General features: G+C 52.3%; 1 protein-coding gene across 1 annotated transcript; it reads right to left on the reverse strand.

Moving 5' to 3' along the window:
- Window positions 1-8,937: 8,937 nt before the first annotated feature.
- Window positions 8,938-11,927, reverse strand: LOC135888222 (zinc finger protein 189-like). Its single transcript, XM_065416032.1, has 3 exons — window positions 11,801-11,927; window positions 11,079-11,192; window positions 8,938-10,006 (listed from the first exon to the last, which is right to left on the reverse strand). The coding sequence occupies exons 1-3, from the start codon at window positions 11,925-11,927 to the stop codon at window positions 8,946-8,948; spliced, it is 1,302 nt and encodes a 433-aa protein (XP_065272104.1). The 3' UTR covers window positions 8,938-8,945.
- Window positions 11,928-17,107: the final 5,180 nt, after the last annotated feature.

Here is a 17,107-nt window from a genome sequence, read left to right on the forward strand (position 1 = left end):
CTAAAGTCAAGGAATAACACATCCACTGCTTTCCCCTCATCCACAGAGCCAGTTATCTCATCATAGAAGGCAATTAGGTTAGTCAGGCACGACTTCCCCTTGGTGAATCCATGCTGACTGTTCCTGATCACTTTCCTCTCCTCTAAGTGTTTCATAATTGATTCCTTGATGACCTGCTCCATGATTTTTCCAGGGACTGAGGTGAGGCTGACTGGCCTGTAGTTCCCCGGATCCTCCTCCTTCCCTTTTTTAAAGATGGGCACTACATTAGCCTTTTTCCAATCATCCGGGACCTCCCCCAATCGCCATGAGTTTTCAAAGATGATGGCCAATGGCTCCGCAATCACATCTGCCAACTCCTTTAGCACCCTCGGATGCAGCACATCCGGCCCCATGGATTTGTGCTCAACCAGTTTTTCTAAATAGTCCCGAACCACTTCTTTCTCCACGGAGGGCTGGTCACCTCCTCCCCATACTGTGCTGCCCAGTCCAGCAGTCTGGGAGCTGACCTTGTTTGTGAAGACAGAGGCAAAAAAAGCATTGAGTACATTAGCTTTTTCCACATCCTCTGTCACTAGGTTGCCTCCCTCATTCAGAAAGGGGCCCACACTTTCCTTGACTTTCTTTTTGTTGCTAACATACCTGAAGAAACCCTTCTTGTTACTCTTAACATCTCTTGCTAGCTGCAACTCCAAGTGCGATTTGGCCTTCCTGATTTCACTCCTGCATGCCTGAGCGATATTTTTATACTCCTCCCTGGTCATTTGTCCAATCTTCCACTTCTTGTAAGCTTCTTTTTTGCGTTTAAGGTCAGCAAGGATTTCACTGTTAAGCCAAGCTGGTCGCCTGCCATATTTACTATTCTTTCTACACATCGGGATGGTTTGTTCCTGCAACCGCAATAAGGATTCTTTAAAATACAGCCAGCTCTCCTGGACCCCTTTGCCCTTCATGTTATTCTTCCAGGGGATCCTGCCCATCTGTTCCCTGAGGGAGTCAAAGGGTATGTCTACACTACGAGAGTAGTTCGATTTTAGTTAAATCGAATATGTGGAATCGATATTACAAAGTCCAACGTGTGTGTCCACACTAAGGACAGTAATTCGACTTTGTCAGTCCACACTAACGGGGCAAGCGTCGACATTGGAAGCGGTGGACTGTGGGCAGCTATCCCACAGTTCCCGCAGTCCCCGCTGCCCATTGGAATTCTGGGTCGAGCCCCCAATGCCTTCTGGGTAAAAAAAATGTGTCGAGGGTGCTTTTTGGTAACTGTCGTCATCCAACCATCACTCCCGCCCTCCCTCCCTGAAAGCGCCGGCGGGAAATCAGTTCGCGCACTTTTCTGGTCAGTGATAGCGCGGACGCCACAGCACTGCGAGCATGGATCCCGCTGCGACCATCGCTGCAGTTGTAGCCGTTGTCAACGCCTCGCAGCTCATCATCCACCTTTCACAGAGGCAGATACAGAGAAATCAGGCGAGGAGGCTACGGCAGCGGGGTGAGGACCTGAACTCCGAGAGTAGCACACGGTTGTCAGAAACCACGACACCCAGCGCCGAGGACATCACGGTTGCAATGGGGCATGTGGATGTTGTTGAACGGCGATTCTGGGCCCGGGAAACAAGCATGGACTGGAGGGACCGCATAGTGCTGCAGGTCTGGGATGAATCCCAGAGGCTGCGAAACTTTCGCATGCGGAAGGGGACTTTCCTCGAACTTTGTGAGTTGCTGTCCCCTGCCCTGAAGCGCAATGACACCCGGATGCGAGCAGCCCTGACTGTCCAGAAGCGAGTGGCCATAGCCCTCTGGAAGCTTGCAACGCCGGACAGCTACCGGTCAGTCGCGAACCACTTTGGCGTGGGCAAATCTACCGTGGGGGTTGTTGTGATGCAAGTAGCCAACGCAATCGTGAAGGTACTGCTGTCAAAAGGTAGTGACCCTGGGAAACGTGCAGGCCATCATAGATGGCTTCGCCGCGATGGGATTCCCAAACTGCGGTGGGGCTATAGATGGGACTCACATCCCTATCCTGGGACCGGACCACCAGGCCAGCCAGTACATCAACCGAAAGGGATACTTTTCAATGGTGCTGCAAGCACTGGTGGACCACAGGGGACGTTTTACCAACATCAACGTCGGATGGCCGGGCAAGGTTCATGACGCTCGGGTTTTGAGGAACTCTGGTCTGTTTAGACGGCTGCAGGAAGGTATTTACTTCCCGGACCACAAGATAACTGTTGGGGCTGTGGAGATGCCTACAGTGATCCTCGGGGACCCAGCCTACCCGCTAATGCCCTGGCTCATGAAGCCCTATACTGGCGCCCTGGACACAGAAAAAGAACTCTTCAACTACCGGCTGAGCAAGTGCAGAATGGTGGTGGAGTGTGCTTTTGGCCGTCTCAAGGGGAGATGGAGAAGCTTACTGACTCGCTGTGATCTCAGCGAAACCAATATCCCCATTGTTATAGCAGCTTGCTGTGTGCTCCACAATCTCTGTGAGAGCAAGGGGGAGACCTTTATGGCGGGGTGGGAGGTTGAGGCAAATAGCCTGGCTGCTGATTACGCCCAGCCAGACAGCCGGGCGATTAGAAGAGCCCAGCGGGACGCGCTGTGCATCCGGGAGGCTTTGAAAGCCAGTTTCCAGACTGAGCAGGGTAACCAGTGACTTTTAAGTTTGTGGACTCAGAAGCTGAACCTGCCCCCGTTTCTTTACCCAGTTACCGTTGACTATCCTCTCCAGTTACATACCCCCTTCACCCCCTTCCCAAAAAATAAAATCTGTTCTGTTTTGTTAATGAACACCGTTGTCTTTATTACTGTTTTCGCGGGAATGTTTTAAACCTGGGACGCAGACTGTGGCGGGGGGCGGGTTTAGTGTTGTGATGCAAATGATGCTTCTAAACTCCGGGAATGACAGGCTCCGCAGTGGTGGACTGGTTGTTTCAACGGAGCCTGCCAGCCCTCCTGGGCGGGACTGCGTGTATGTGTCGGCTATGTGACTGTCTGGCAGGGGGAGGAGGGTTACAGATCCCCTGCTGCGTGGCTCTGTGATCCAGGGTAAGGACCGCTGCATAAGATCTGTAACTGCCCTCCCCCCCCACAAAGTCACAGAGCAACCCCCCCCCACACAGAACATGAAAACCACCTCCCAGACTGACCAGGGTAACTAGTCACTGCACTGTGTATGTGCCCTGCTGCTGGACCTGCCCCCTGCTAAAGGTGACTGTCCTGTCCAATTACCAAGCCCCTTCCCCCACTTCAGACAGACTCTCCTCCAAAAGAACAGGATGGAAACAGTAATGAACAGAAACGTATTTTTTATTAACAACCACACATGAAACGGGGGGGGGGGTGAAACTTGGACGGGGGCTTGTGTGAGGCGGGTAGGAAAGGACTTTTCAAATTTTGGGGAATGAGAGCCTTCTAGTGCTAGAGCAGTCTGCAGGGGTGGAGTGAAAGTTTTCACGGCCCCTGCCGCCCCTCCGTCTTTGGACTTTGGGTGAGGGGGGTATGGGACTTGGTGGCGGGGAAGGGCGGTTAGAGAGAGACTGCAGCGGGGCTCTCTCCTCCTGCCTCCGGTCCTGCAGAACATCCACAAGGCGGCGGAGCGTGTCCGTTTGCTCCCTCATTAGTCCAAGCAGCGTTTGAGTCGCCTGCTGGTCCTCCTGTCGCCACCTCTCCTCCCATTCCATGTTTGCCCGGTGCATTTGGGACAAGTTCTCCCTCCACTGTGTCTGCTGGGCTGCCTGGGCTCGGGAGCATCCCATTAGTTCAGCAAACATGTCTTCCCGTGTCCTCTTCTTCCTACACCTAATCTGCGCTAGCCTCTGGGAGTGTGATGCCAGGCTGGGTTGGGAGACAGTCGCAGATGTGGCTGTGGGAATTGGAAAAAGGGAGTGAATTTCTGAGACAGATAAATGTAGTTGTGAACAAAGAACATAGTCTTTCTCTGTGAACAAGACCATGCACTGCACCTATCACATGCGCACTCAGGACAAGGTCGAATTTTCGGCCCTCGCCTACAGTGCCTGGGGTCTTGCAGTGGCGATCTGAGAAGCGGGGCAGGACACCGGAATTTGTGTAGCTGGCAAACATGGTAAGCCGTAGACTTGTGGCTGCTTAAAACTTTAATAGTGGCACTGGCCTCCTTTCACATTGAAAGCAATGCGAGTCTCTGCTGCCAGCAATCCGGCAAGCATGAACTCTGTCCCTGTCCCACCCCCTGCGTGGCTGTAAACCGGCGGTTACAGTTCTGTAAAGGAACGGGCAAGCAGTCCCAATACTAACTTTCCCCTACCTAATTCAAAGCAGGGCATCATGAGCGACATCACCCTGCTGAGGATCTCGGACAGCGAGAAGGAACGGATGCTTCGAGAAAGCATGCAAAAACCAGGGCCGTATGCCGCCATGCTCTGCAGGGCAATGATCCCTGAGTACTTGATTGTGTCGTGGCGCGGAAACGTTTCCTACCACGGAGGACCCAATAAGCTCGCTCTCCTCAGGAACCTGATGAACAGGCTTGAACATTACCTCCAGGAGACCTACGTTGAGATCTCCCATGAGGATTTCGTCTCTATCCCCGGACATATAGACCGGATTTTGGTGTAGCTGCACTGGCAGGGACTAAAGAGTGGAGCATCTTGGGCAGCAGAATCATGAAAAACCGGACATTGTTAGATTTTTTTTAAATAGTTGGGACTAAATAGTTAAGCGCCTAAGGCAAAGAAATCATGAAAAACCCATTGTTAATATTATAAATATTCCAGTTCTGTTACAAATAAATGTTTACATGTTTAAAGCACTTACTGCTTGATCCTTCCCCTGATTCTGTGTCCGGGGTAACGGCTGGGGACGGTTGGTAGGGGATCTCTGTGAGGGTGATGAAGAGCTCCTGGCTGTCGGGGAAATCAGCGTTGGAAGCGCTGTCGACTGCCTCGTCCTCCTCATCTCCTTCCTCATCTTCCCCATCCGCTAACATGTCCGAGGAACCGGCCGCGGACAATATCCCATCCTCAGAGTCCACGGTCAGTGGTGGGGTAGTGGTGGCGGCCGCACCTAGGATGGAATGCAGTGCCTCGTAGAAACGGGATGTGTGGGGCTGGGATCCGGATCGACCGTTTGCCTCTTTGGTCTTCTGGTAGCCTTGTCTCAGCTCCTTGATTTTCACGCGGCACTGCGTTGCATCCCGGCTGTATCCTCTCTCTGCCATGGCTTTAGAGATCTTCTCATAGATCCTTGCATTCCGTCTTTTGGAGCACAGCTCGGAAAGCACGGACTCATCTCCCCACACAGCGATGAGATCCAAGACTTCCCGATCAGTCCATGCTGGGGCCCTCTTTCTATTCTGGGATTGCACGGCCATGTCTGCTGGAGAGCTCTGCATCGTTGCCAGTGCTGCTGAGCTCGCCACGATGTCCAAACAGGAAATGCGATTCAAACTGCCCAGACAGGAAAAGGAATTCAAATTTTCCCGGGGTGTGGCTGGTCAGAGCATCCGAGCTCGGACTGCTGTCCAGAGCGTCAACAGAGTGGTGCACTGTGGGATAGCTCCCGGAGCTATTAGCTTCGATTTCCATCCACACCTAGCCTAATTCGATATGGCCATGTCGAATTTAGCGCTACTCCTCTCGTTGGGGAGGAGTACAGAAGTCGAATTTAAGAGAGCTCTATGTCGAACTAAATAGCTTCGTGGTGTGGACGGGTGCAGGGTTAATTCGATGTAACGGCGCTAAATTCGACATAAACGCCTAGTGTAGACCAGGCCAAAGTCTGCTTTTCTGAAGTCCAGGGTCCATATTCTGCTGCTCTCCTTTCTTCCTTGTGTCAGGATCCTGAACTCAACCATCTCATGGTCACTGCCTCCCAGGTTCCCATCTACTTTTGCTTCCCCTACTAATTCTTCCCTGTTTGTGAGCAGCAGGTCAAGAAAAGCTCTGCCCCTAGTTGGTTCCTCCAGCACTTGCACCAGGAAATTGTCCCCTTGTTCTCTCCAGTCAAATCCACCAAATACTTCAATGAAAACACACAGGTCCAGACAAAACACTAAAACCAGTTTAGTAACTGGAGCAAGGGGGTTTTCAGGGATTACAAAGGAGAAAGATGTAAAAGGAAGAAACTATAAAACTATAAAATTTTAAAACTATAAAATTAAAACATGTATTTTAAATCCTAAATTTTACCAAACTAAGGAAGATGTGAAGAAAACAGGATTTCCCACCCCACCCGCTGTTGCAGGCAGTTCACAGTTCTTAGTACCCAGCCTGGATTTCCTTCCAGCCTTGGTCCGCCCTCCCCACTCCAAGGCCCCTCTTCCCTTTCAAGCCATCTTGTTGCCTTCTGCAAAGATGGGAGAGGAGAGATAAAAATGGAGGCAATTCTCCCTTGTGCTTTTGGACAACTCTCCTCTTTGAGGTTCACCCCCCAGCCGAGGGGCAGGCGACAATCAGTCTGTGGCCTAAGTGAACGTCCAGCCGTCCTTCCGGTGAATTGTAACTCTCTTGTTCCCAGCTCCACAGCTGGTGAATGGCCGGCTAAGCAATTACTGGCCACGTAGCACCTAGCTGGTGTGCAGGTACTATTGTCTCTGGGGAGCTCGTCTGTGGGCGTTTTCCAGCTTTACAGCATGTAACAAACATACAGCAAACTCTCAGAGCTCCATGGACAGTGCTGATAGACACATTTTAATGGGACACTAATATTCGGCAGGCGATCACCTTCCCTATGATACCTCACAAGACATACTTTGGAGAAGATTTATCATTTTGTAAATGTGATGATCATAAGACTGTAGACCAGTGGTTCTCAGATGTGTTTCATTGCCCCCCGCTCCAATCCCTTCTTTGTGTCTGTGGTCATTTACGCCCCCACCAAAGCACATATATCACCACCCAGCTCTAACGGCAGAGTAGTTGCTTGTGAGACGCCCAGCTCTGAAGGGCTCCAATAGCAGCACAGAAGTTAGGGTGGCCACGTGAAAAGTGATATTCGTCAATATCGCTGTTCACAGCAGACTTATCACCCCATTGACACCCTAACTTCTGTGCTGCTGCTCCACCTGGGTTTGAGAGCCTGAGAATTTATCCCCACCTCCCAGCTAGGCCTGTTCCTTCTTCATGAGCCCCAGCCAACTGGGGCCGACAGCCAGTGCTCTTAAAAAAAAACAACAACAACCCACACTAATCACGCCTCCCTTGACACATTCCTGTGCCTCCACTGGGATGCTCTGCCCACTGTTTGAGAATTGCTAGTGTAGAGAGTCACCGTGGGGATTGGTAGCCAAGATGGTAACACCTGCTCCTTTCCGTCTCCGGGATCCCCAGAGAAAATGTCTGAGCAGGAGAGCAGAACAGATCCGATGAACGTTAACCTTATAAAACACATTTTGGTGATTTCAGCTATAAACATTCCCTCCATCCTTCAGCCCCTACCCCCAGCGAATTCAATGAGGCTGAGCTAGAATTGGGCAGGTGGCATGGGCGATGGGAATAATCACTGAATTATTGATCCCTGATTTAAAAGAATACAGGAACCCTTTGGATAGCTAAACATAGATTACTACAGTTACCCCTCTTACAATCATAGACTATCAGGGTTGGAAGGGACCTCAGGAGGTCATTTAGTCCAACGCCGTGATTAAAGCAGGACTAATCCCCAACTAAATCATCCCAGACAGGGCTTTGTCAATCCTTACCTTAAATACCTCTAAGGAAGGAGATTCCATCACCTCCCTAGGTAACCCGTTCCAGTGCTTCACCACCCTCCTAGTGAAAAAGTTTTTCCTAATATCCAACCTAAACTTTCCCCACTGCAACTGGAGACCATTACTCCTTGTTCTGTCATCTGGTACCACTGAGAACAGTCTAGATCCATCCTCTTTGGAACCCCCTTTCAGGTAGTTGAAAGCAGCTACCAAATCCCCCCTCTTTCTTCTCAGCCTCTCCTCATAAGTCATGTGCTCCAGCCCCCTAACCATTTTTCTTGCCCTCCGCTGGACTCTTTCCAATTTTTCCACATCCTTCTTGTAGTGTGGGGCCCAAAACTGAACACAATACTCCAGATGAGGCCTCACCAATGTTGAATAGAGGGGAACGATCACGTCCCTCGATCTGCTGGCAATGCCCCTACTTATACAGCCCAAAATGCCATTAGCCTTCTTGGCAACAATGCCACACTGATGACTTATATCCAGCTTCTCATCCACTGTAACCCCTAAGTCCATTTCTGCAGAACTGCTGCCTACCCATTCGGTCCCTAGTCTGTAGCAGTGAATGGGATTCTTTCATCCTAAGTGCAGGACTCTCCACTTGTCCTTGTTGAATCTCATCAGATTTATTTTGGCCCAATCCTCTAATTTGTCTACGTCCCTCTGTATCCTATCCTTACCCTCCCGCGTATCTACCAGTCCTCCCAGTTTAGTGTCATCTGCAAACTTGCTGAGGGTGCAGTTCACGTCATCCTCCAGATCATTAATGAAGATACTGAACAAAACCGGCCCCAGGACTGACCCTTGGGGCACTCCACTTGATATCGGCTGCCAACTAGACATGGAGCCATTGATCACTACGCATTGAGCCTGACGATCTAGCCAGCTTTCTATCCACTTTATGGTCTATTCATCCAACCCATACTTATTTAACTTGCTGGCAAGAATACTGTAGGAGATCACATCAAAAGCTTTGCTAAAATCAAGGAATAACACATCCACTGCTTTCCCCTCATCCACAGAGCCAGTTATCTCGTCATAGAAGGCAATTAGGTTACTCAGAAATGACGTGCCCTCTTCTTCCAAGTCTTTAAAAATATACATTTACATTTCAAACTCTAACTTATCTAAGGTGGACACATTTTTAAAATCTCTCTCTAAAAGTCAATTACATACAAGTTGCTTTCTTGCCATGTGTCACAGAAGTTTAGATTCTGTGTGGATTCTTCCATGTTTAATGAGGTCAGACCTCCGTATGAAAATTTTCCCACAGTCCAAGCACCTCTGGAGTCTCTCCTGTGTGGATTCCCTGATGTTGAACAAGGTCTGACCTTTGTATGTAATCTTTCCCACAGTCCAAGCACTTGTGAGGTCTCGCTCCTGTGTGGATTACCTGATGTTGAACAAGTTGTGACCTTGTTATGAAACTTTTCCCACAGTCCAAGCACTTGTGGGGTCTTTCTCCTGTGTGTAATGCCTGATGTTTAACAAGGTTTGACTTTCTTTTGAAACATTTCCCACAGTCCAAGCATTTCTGTGGTCTCTCTCCTGTATGGATTACCTGATGTTGAACAAGTTGTGACCTTGTTATGAAACTTTTCCCACAGTCCAAGCACTTGTGGGGTCTCTCTCCTGCATGGATTGCCTGATGTTCAACAAGGGTTGACTTTCTTCTGAAACTTTTCCCACACTCCAAGCACTTGTGGGGTCTCTCTCCTGTGTGGAGTGCCTGATGTTGAACGAGGTTTGATCTTTGTATGAAACTTGTCCCACAGTCCAAGCACTTGTGGGGTCTCGCTCCTGTGTGGATTGCCTGATGATAAACTAGGTGTGTCCTCTCTATGAAACTTTTCCCACAGTCCAAGCACTTGTGGGGTCTTTCTCCTGTGTGTAATGCCTGATGTTTAACAAGGTGTGACCTTCTTATGAAACTTTTCCCACAGTCCAAGCACTTGTGGGGTCTCTCTCCTGTGTGGATTGCTTGATGACGAACTAGGTGTGTCCTCTGTATGAAACTTTTCCCACAGTCCAAGCACTTGTGGGGTCTTTCTCCTGTGTGTAATGCCTGATGGTGAACAAGCTGTGAACTCCGTATGAAATTTTTCCCACAGTCCAAGCACTTGTGGGGTCTCTCTCCTGTGTGGATTGCCTGATGACGAACTAGGTGTGACCTCTGTATGAAACTTTTCCCACAGTCCAAGCACTTGTGGGGTCTTTCTCCTGTGTGGATTGCCTGATGTTTAACAAGGTTTGACCTGTTTGTGAAACTTTTCCCACAGTCCAAGCACTTGTGGGGTCTTTCTCCTGTGTGTAATGCCTGATGTTTAACAAGCTGTGAACTCCGTATGAAATTTTTCCCACAGTCCAAGCACTTGTGGGGTCTCTCTCCTGTGTGGATTGCCTGATGTTTAACAAAGTTTGACCTGTCTGTGAAACTTTTCCCACAGTCCAAGCACTTGTGGGGTCTTTCTCCTGTGTGGATTGCCTGATGTTTAACAAGGTTTGACCTGTCTGTGAAACTTTTCCCACAGTCCAAGCACTTACAGGGTCTCTCCCCTGTGTGGCTTAACTGATATCTAAGTATTTGTGTCTTCGAAATGAAACATTTCCCGTACTCGAGCGATTGAGCGGGTTTCTCTCCAGTGTGGCTTGTCCCATGGTTATTAAGATCTGAGAGCTTATTGAAGCTTTCCCCATGGTCCAAGCATTGAAGGCGTTTCTCTCCAGTATGGATTGGCTGATGTGTCACAAACTGTGATCTCAAAATAAATCCTTTCCCACACTGAAGGTAGTGCCAGGGTGTCTCTTCCTTGGGATTTGTCTGCCGCGCTCTGGGATCCTCCTCTCCTCCCCCACCGCTAATAGATTCATCCACTTTCTTCCCTGGGTGGTTTCGCAGAAGCCTCTCTGACCTGTGCCAATTTCCCCAGGCTTCTGCCTGCTCCAAGCACTGGGAAAAATTCCCTTCAGCTCTTCCTACAAAGGTCCCCTGCAGTTCCACTTCCCCGGGAACTTCCTCATGATGATTCCCCGCCTCATTCTCACTTCCTCGTTCAGCACCTGCTGGGAGAGACACAATCCAGACAGGAGTCATTGTGCTGGGGAGAAAGAGGAATAGCACCGAGGGAAAACCCAACACAAAGACTGAGCAATTGGACTCCGCCTCCACATCCCACCCAAACACTCACAGGGAAGGAAAGCTGGGAAGCAAACTCCTGCAGAGAAGAGGCTGGGTGGAATGGCGTGAGCTATATCTGATGACTGCAGCCCTGTCCTGGCTGAGATTAGGAAGAACTGAGGGTGCTTACTCACACCATATTTTGGGATTCTCAGCTTTTTCCTTCATTCCCTAGATGGTTTCTGTGTCAGTCCTCACCTGTGCGGGTGCATCTCGGAAGCTTTCTTTCCTCGCAGGCCTGGAGATCGGGCACCCATGGCTCCTCCCCTCGTTCCAGCCAGGCGATCAGCTCAGGTTTGGGAATGGGAAATCCTGCACAGAGGATGAAATCAGACCAGATCAGGGTGGAGTATTTGTCAGAAAGGACATTCCGTGAGTGGAACCTGTCCCTGTGCTCTGCTGGAGGAATGTGGAATCCAAGAAGATGGGGAAATGGTCACTGAGCCCCCTCGCGCAGAGCAAGTTGTCTGGGGAGGTGAGTTGAATTATTACTACACCCTCACTAGGCGTTCCCAGGATCTGTGCGCTCTGGGGCCTTGCTGACTCACACACAGCTTGGACTTAAACCCCTGCCTCTTTCTAAACCTGCAGAGCCCAAAGCCCTCCCCATTGCTGGAGCTATTCCCAAGGAGGGAGGTGAACAAGGTTTATGTGTGAAGCCGAGAAACAACACAGACAGGACAATGCTGGATTTATGCCCCTTTGAAAGCTGGAGGGGTGGGGATGGTTTAGCTTGTCCATTGGGTTTTGACACCCATGTCCCACTGGAGAGGGCAGGGAGATGCAAGTCTCTCTCACACGGCAGCTGTGCATTATGGAACCCATTCGCCTCTGATCTAACTGACATGGGAAGAACCTGACCAGATTCAGACACACAGACCCCACGGCTTCTAGTATCTGAGGGGACGGGAATCCCTTACCCAGCGAGGTCACCATCTCATAGTTCTCCTGCATGACATCCCTGTAGAGGGCTCTCTGAGCGGGGTCCAGCAGAGCCCCCTGCCCCTGGGTGAAATACACAGCCACCTCCTCGAAGGTCACCGGCATCTGGAACACCAAAAGCCCCCACTGAGCACCTGCTGCCCCAGCCACAATCCCACTAGTCACGTGTGAGGACGGATAAAGAAATGGAAGCTCTAGGAGCGCCAGAGTAGCAGAATCCCACCCCCATCCTGCTCAGAGCAGCCAGGAGGCTTCAGGGGGTGGGAAGAAGGTGAGAGCTCCTTGTCCCCCCAGAAGACGGAGCAGGGCAGGGTCTTCTCATTTCCCACACGCCTGCCAGCCACAGGCTGATACGGGAAGCAGAGCTCTGAGCCAGGGACAGGGACAGGAATCCCAACAGCTTCCCTTCATATTTCACAGCAGCCTCAGGCTAGTGGGGTCTCACTCCAGCATTAGGAGCCTTGAAAATGTTCCCAGCTGTGTGCAAGGGGGTTGTATCCTGTTTGAGAAATGGGGGAATGTCCCATCTCCCCTCCCCCGTCACCAATGGGCCCACTCAGAACATCAGCAGGTTTATCACACCCTGTCTCCTCCCTGCCCCTGCCCAGGAGCTCCCTGAAAATCCCCTACCTGAGCTGGCTCCATCACAGACATTTCCCCTGCCTGCGTCCTGGAAGACGGGCCCATCTGGAGCAAAATGTGGACGTGATTCCTCAGCCTGTCGGGGTGAAAGGCACGATTGGGGAGGTTACAAAAGGGGCTGGAGTCCATGTCACACCCCGGTTCCCACCCTGACTCTTCAGACCCTCCCAGTAACTGTATCTCTGATCCAAATGCTAGAAAAAAAGCAGAACTAAAGGGGCCACTTTGGGGGATTTCCCCACACTGCCGTGTAAACCCCTCTCCCTTAGGAACAGCAGGAGCCCTCTGATGTCATCACCTAAAGAATGAGCTGCCCTGGACTCCTGCAGCAGCCCCCAGGGACAGGCAGGCAGAGGCTGATCCCATTGGCCCATCCGCACTCCCTGCCTGCCCAAAGCAGCAGTGACTCCGGTGTGGCTGAGATGTGAATCCTGCCCAGAAATGAGACCAGGGCCCTAGGCGACGCCAAAACTCATGAGACACAGACCCCACCAGCAGGGGTGTGTCTGACAATAACACACTGGGAGCAGGGTGTGGGGCGATGGGGCTGGGTTTTTGCCTCTGTTCCCCGCCAGTGTCCCCACACACCCCCTTTCCTCGCAGTACCCCCCACTCACATCTTCCCCCATTCCAGCCTCGCTCCCCTCAGCCCCCCAATCCCCCCGCATCGCCTCATCTTCTCTTCAGTGCACCCCGGCCCCCATCCCAGCCTGCCCCCCGCTCCCCAGCACCCGCCTCCTCCCCCTGCAGCCCGGGTGTGCTGGGGGGGGGGGGGTTCTCTTACCTTCCCTCCGAGCGGGGCCCCCCTGGGGCAGGGGCCGGGCCGGGAAGGGGCCTGGCCAGGCTGGGGGCTCTGCCCTGGGAGAGGCTCCTGGGGAGCAGCGGGAAGGGCCCTGCTGGAGATTCCCCTCTCCCGGCTGCAGCCAGGGCTCCGGGCTCCCAGCACCAGCCGCCGGGGCTCGGGGATCTCGCCAGGAGCCAGAGTCACCGCAGCGGCTGCGAGTCACTTCCTGCTGCCGGGCCTGACCCCAGCGATCGCTCCCCGCAGAGCCGCCTCCCAGCTGCTCCTGGGTCCTAGCGATCAACCCTTCAACCTGCAGCATCTCTGTGTCCGGCTCCTGTTACACTCACAGGCTCTACGGTCAGAAGGGCCCATCATGAGCATCTAGCCCAGGGATTCTCACGACCAAATTTGGTGGCCTCAGAGTGTGGCCAGCAACTCTCACTGGTGGCCGCTCTGACACTTTCCCCTATAATCCTAACTAACTTTACGAGAAACCAATAAATATGCACAGAGGTAAGCGGGGGGAACGGTCTTACTATTGTGGGGAACTCTTCTGGCTTATACACCACCCTGATAGTATCGACTAGCAAAAGGAGCTGAGTCCTCGCTCCCACTCCCTTTTCCTGGAGACCTGCCTGACCTCAAGGACTCCCCTTCCACTCCGGTGTCTGAAACCCCGACAAGACTGGCCCCAAGATTCCTGTGGGGTCTTCATTCCCAATTTTGTTGCGATCACTCAGGACAGAGGCTAGGGTGTAGTATCCCCACTCTGGGGGGCTCTCTTCACTCCGGACGCATCCCTGATGTCGCCATTCAGAAATGCATTGAGTTCAGAACAAATACGATTTATTAAGCAGCAAGTAATAAAAAAAATTAAGTAAAAAATGGGAAAGGGGAATGGAAAACATGATGTCATCCCACGCTGCCCAGGGTCCCCCCCTCACTCTCCCCAGCTCCTCACCACACCCAGCTCGACTGCTCCAGCCCCAGCTTCCCTCTGCATCAGTGCTTCTGCTGCTCTGCCTCCGACCCAGCTCTGGCTGCTCCTCTCCCCTTAGCTCTGCCCTTCTCTGGCAGGCAGCTCCAGCTCACACAGAGAACGGGTACCTGACTCCATCCTTGGCCTGCCTGCAGGGCCGGCTCTGGCTATTTTACCGCCCCAGGCAAAAAAGCCTCCGGCCGCGCCCCCCCCCCGCGGGGGGGGCGGCGTCCGGAGCCCCGGGGGGAGGGCGGCGAGCCCCGGTGGGTGCTCCGCTCTCCCCCCGGCGGCCGGAGGGAGGGCGCCGGGGGGGAGGACGGCCAGAGCGCCGGGGGCAGGCTCTCCCCCCCCCGGCGGCCAGAGCGCCGGGGGCAGGGCGGCGAGCCCCGGCTGGGGCTCGGCTCCCACCCCCAGCGGCTGGAGCGCCGCGCCGCCCCCCTCCAGGTGCCGCCCCAAGCACCAGCTTGGTTGCCTGGTGCCTGGAGCCGGCCCTGCCTGCCTGCCCTGTCAACGAGGTTGACCTAGTGCCTTGGCCTCTCTCCATTCGCCCTGGCGACTAGTCTGAGCCTTTTCATTTCTCATTGGCACTTCCTGTGTTTTGGTACTGGGAGAAGCCAACCAACCCCCTCCCCCCCGCACTAAGTTTCAGTAAGGGGCCAACAGTCATGGGGTCAGGCAACTTCATGGTGTGTGTGAGCTCCAAAGCATCCTTCAGGTGAATTATAAATTTCTTTGTTTACCCCTTTCTTCCTGTTGGTGATGGACGGCCAGATGAGAGTTTTCTAACACCCACAGTCGGTCCTTTGTCGTCTCTGAGGAGTTTGAGTGGGACAATCCCAAGAACTATGACATATTTCAGTAACAAAACTTTGACATATGTCTGGGTCTTTATGGACAGATCCTCGTCTTTGAGCCTTCTGAGCGGGTTTTGCCATACCAGCAAATGTCCGGGGGTGTTTGAAGAGCACAAGGGCTGAAGCTCAGAAACATCCCTGATTAGTCACCTTCCCAACTAGCCAATTGCCCTGCATCCATAGCTGATTGATTGCTGCCAGATCCCGCCCACCCAGGCCCAGACTCCCAGCCCTGGGGAGAAAGGGGGGCCTCCCGCAGATCAATGATGACTTACAGCTGTTGCCAGTGCCCTGCCACTCTGACAGCATCCAACACCGCCCTCACCTCATGAGTACCCCCACTGCACCCCCTCCAGCACCCCTAACTCTACACCCCCCATCAGCTCCCACCCCCCATTAGTGTCTTCTTTTGGGGCACCTAGAATATGGTCAGCCTAGCAACAAACATACATTAAAATCTCACCATTCTACATGCACTGGTGTCACACGCATTTCAATGGCACAATATTCAGCAGATCATGAGATTTCCAATGATCCTTCACCAGGCACACTTTGCACACAAAATATCATAACCATACACAAGTGGTGAACATGGGGTGCAGAGATTATCACAAGAGGGATCCGTGTGGGGCGAGTGGGGCTAAGAAACTCTCTGTCATCCCAACGAAGGACACGGCGGGACATGGGGAGGGCGTGACCGGCTGGCTATTGACGGCCGTGAAGGCAGGCAGGGAGAGGAGCCCCTCTGCAGGCTTGGCCCAGGTGCACTCGAGCTGCTGGGGAGAGGAATCCCTCTCTCAGCCCAGCCCAGGACCACAGGAGCTGCCACGGCTGGGGAGAGGTGCCTCTCACCCGGCCCCAAGCTGCTGTGGTGAGAGAGGGCTGGGGGGTGTCCTCTCCCCAACGCAGTCTGCACCCCAAAGCCCTCACCTGCAGCCCCACCCCACAGCCTGCACACCTAGCCAGAGCCCTCACCGCTCCGCACCCCATCCCTCTGTCCCAGCCCTGAGCCCCCTCCCACACTCCCTTGGCCCCACCCCCACCACATGAATTAAGTTCTGTGCACCAGTATGGAGATGATGTGTCACATACCGGTGCATAGAACCAAATTCATTCCACACATGGATGTAAAAAATGAGAGAACACTGGTCAGAACACATAAGAAGCTCAGAGTGAGTTTACACTAGGAAGGAATGTGAGGTGTGCAATAAGACGAGAGCTCTAATTAAACTTTTCCCACTTTCAAAATATTTATAGTGTCTTTCTCACATGTGGGTTTTCTCATGTTGAGTGAGTTTTGAGCTACAGTTACAATTTTTCTCACAGTCCAAGCATTTAAAAGGTCTCTCTCCTGTGTGGATTCTCTGATGTCTAATAAATTGTGAGCTTAGTATGAAACCTTTCCCACAGTCCAAGAACTTATGAGGTCCCTCTTCTGTGTGAAGTGTCTGATGTGTAAGAAGTGCTGATCTCTCTGTGAAACCTTTCCCACAGTCCAAACACTTATGGGGTCTCTCTCCTGTGTTTATTTTCTGATGCCTTTTCAGGGCAGTAAACGATCTCAACTCCTACATGCCACAGGGGGCTTCAACAGTGGTCCCCTTAACTCACCCAACAATATTGTTAATCTATCCAACCACACACTTAACACGGCAGAAGAGTCTGTCCTATCTTGGGGACTCTCTTTCTGCCCCACCACCCGCCCGCACATGATACAATTCTGTGGTGATCTGGAAGCCTACTTTTGTCGTCTCCGACTCAAGGAATATTTTCAGCACACCATTGAACAGCGCACTGACCCAAAGGAACCCTCCTATCAACACTACAAGAAGAAGAAGTCTGCGTGGACTCCTTCTGACGGTCGAAATGACAGACTGGACTTCTACACAGAGTGCTTCTGCAGAGGTGCACAGGCTCAGATTGTGAACAAACAGCATCACTTGCCCCATAACCTCAGCTGCACAGAACGCAAGGCCATCCACAGCCTCAGAAACAACCCTGACATTCTAATCAAAGGGGCTGACAA

Source organism: Emys orbicularis, chromosome 13 (assembly GCF_028017835.1).
Source record: "Emys orbicularis isolate rEmyOrb1 chromosome 13, rEmyOrb1.hap1, whole genome shotgun sequence".
Classification (NCBI taxonomy): domain Eukaryota; kingdom Metazoa; phylum Chordata; order Testudines; family Emydidae; genus Emys; species Emys orbicularis.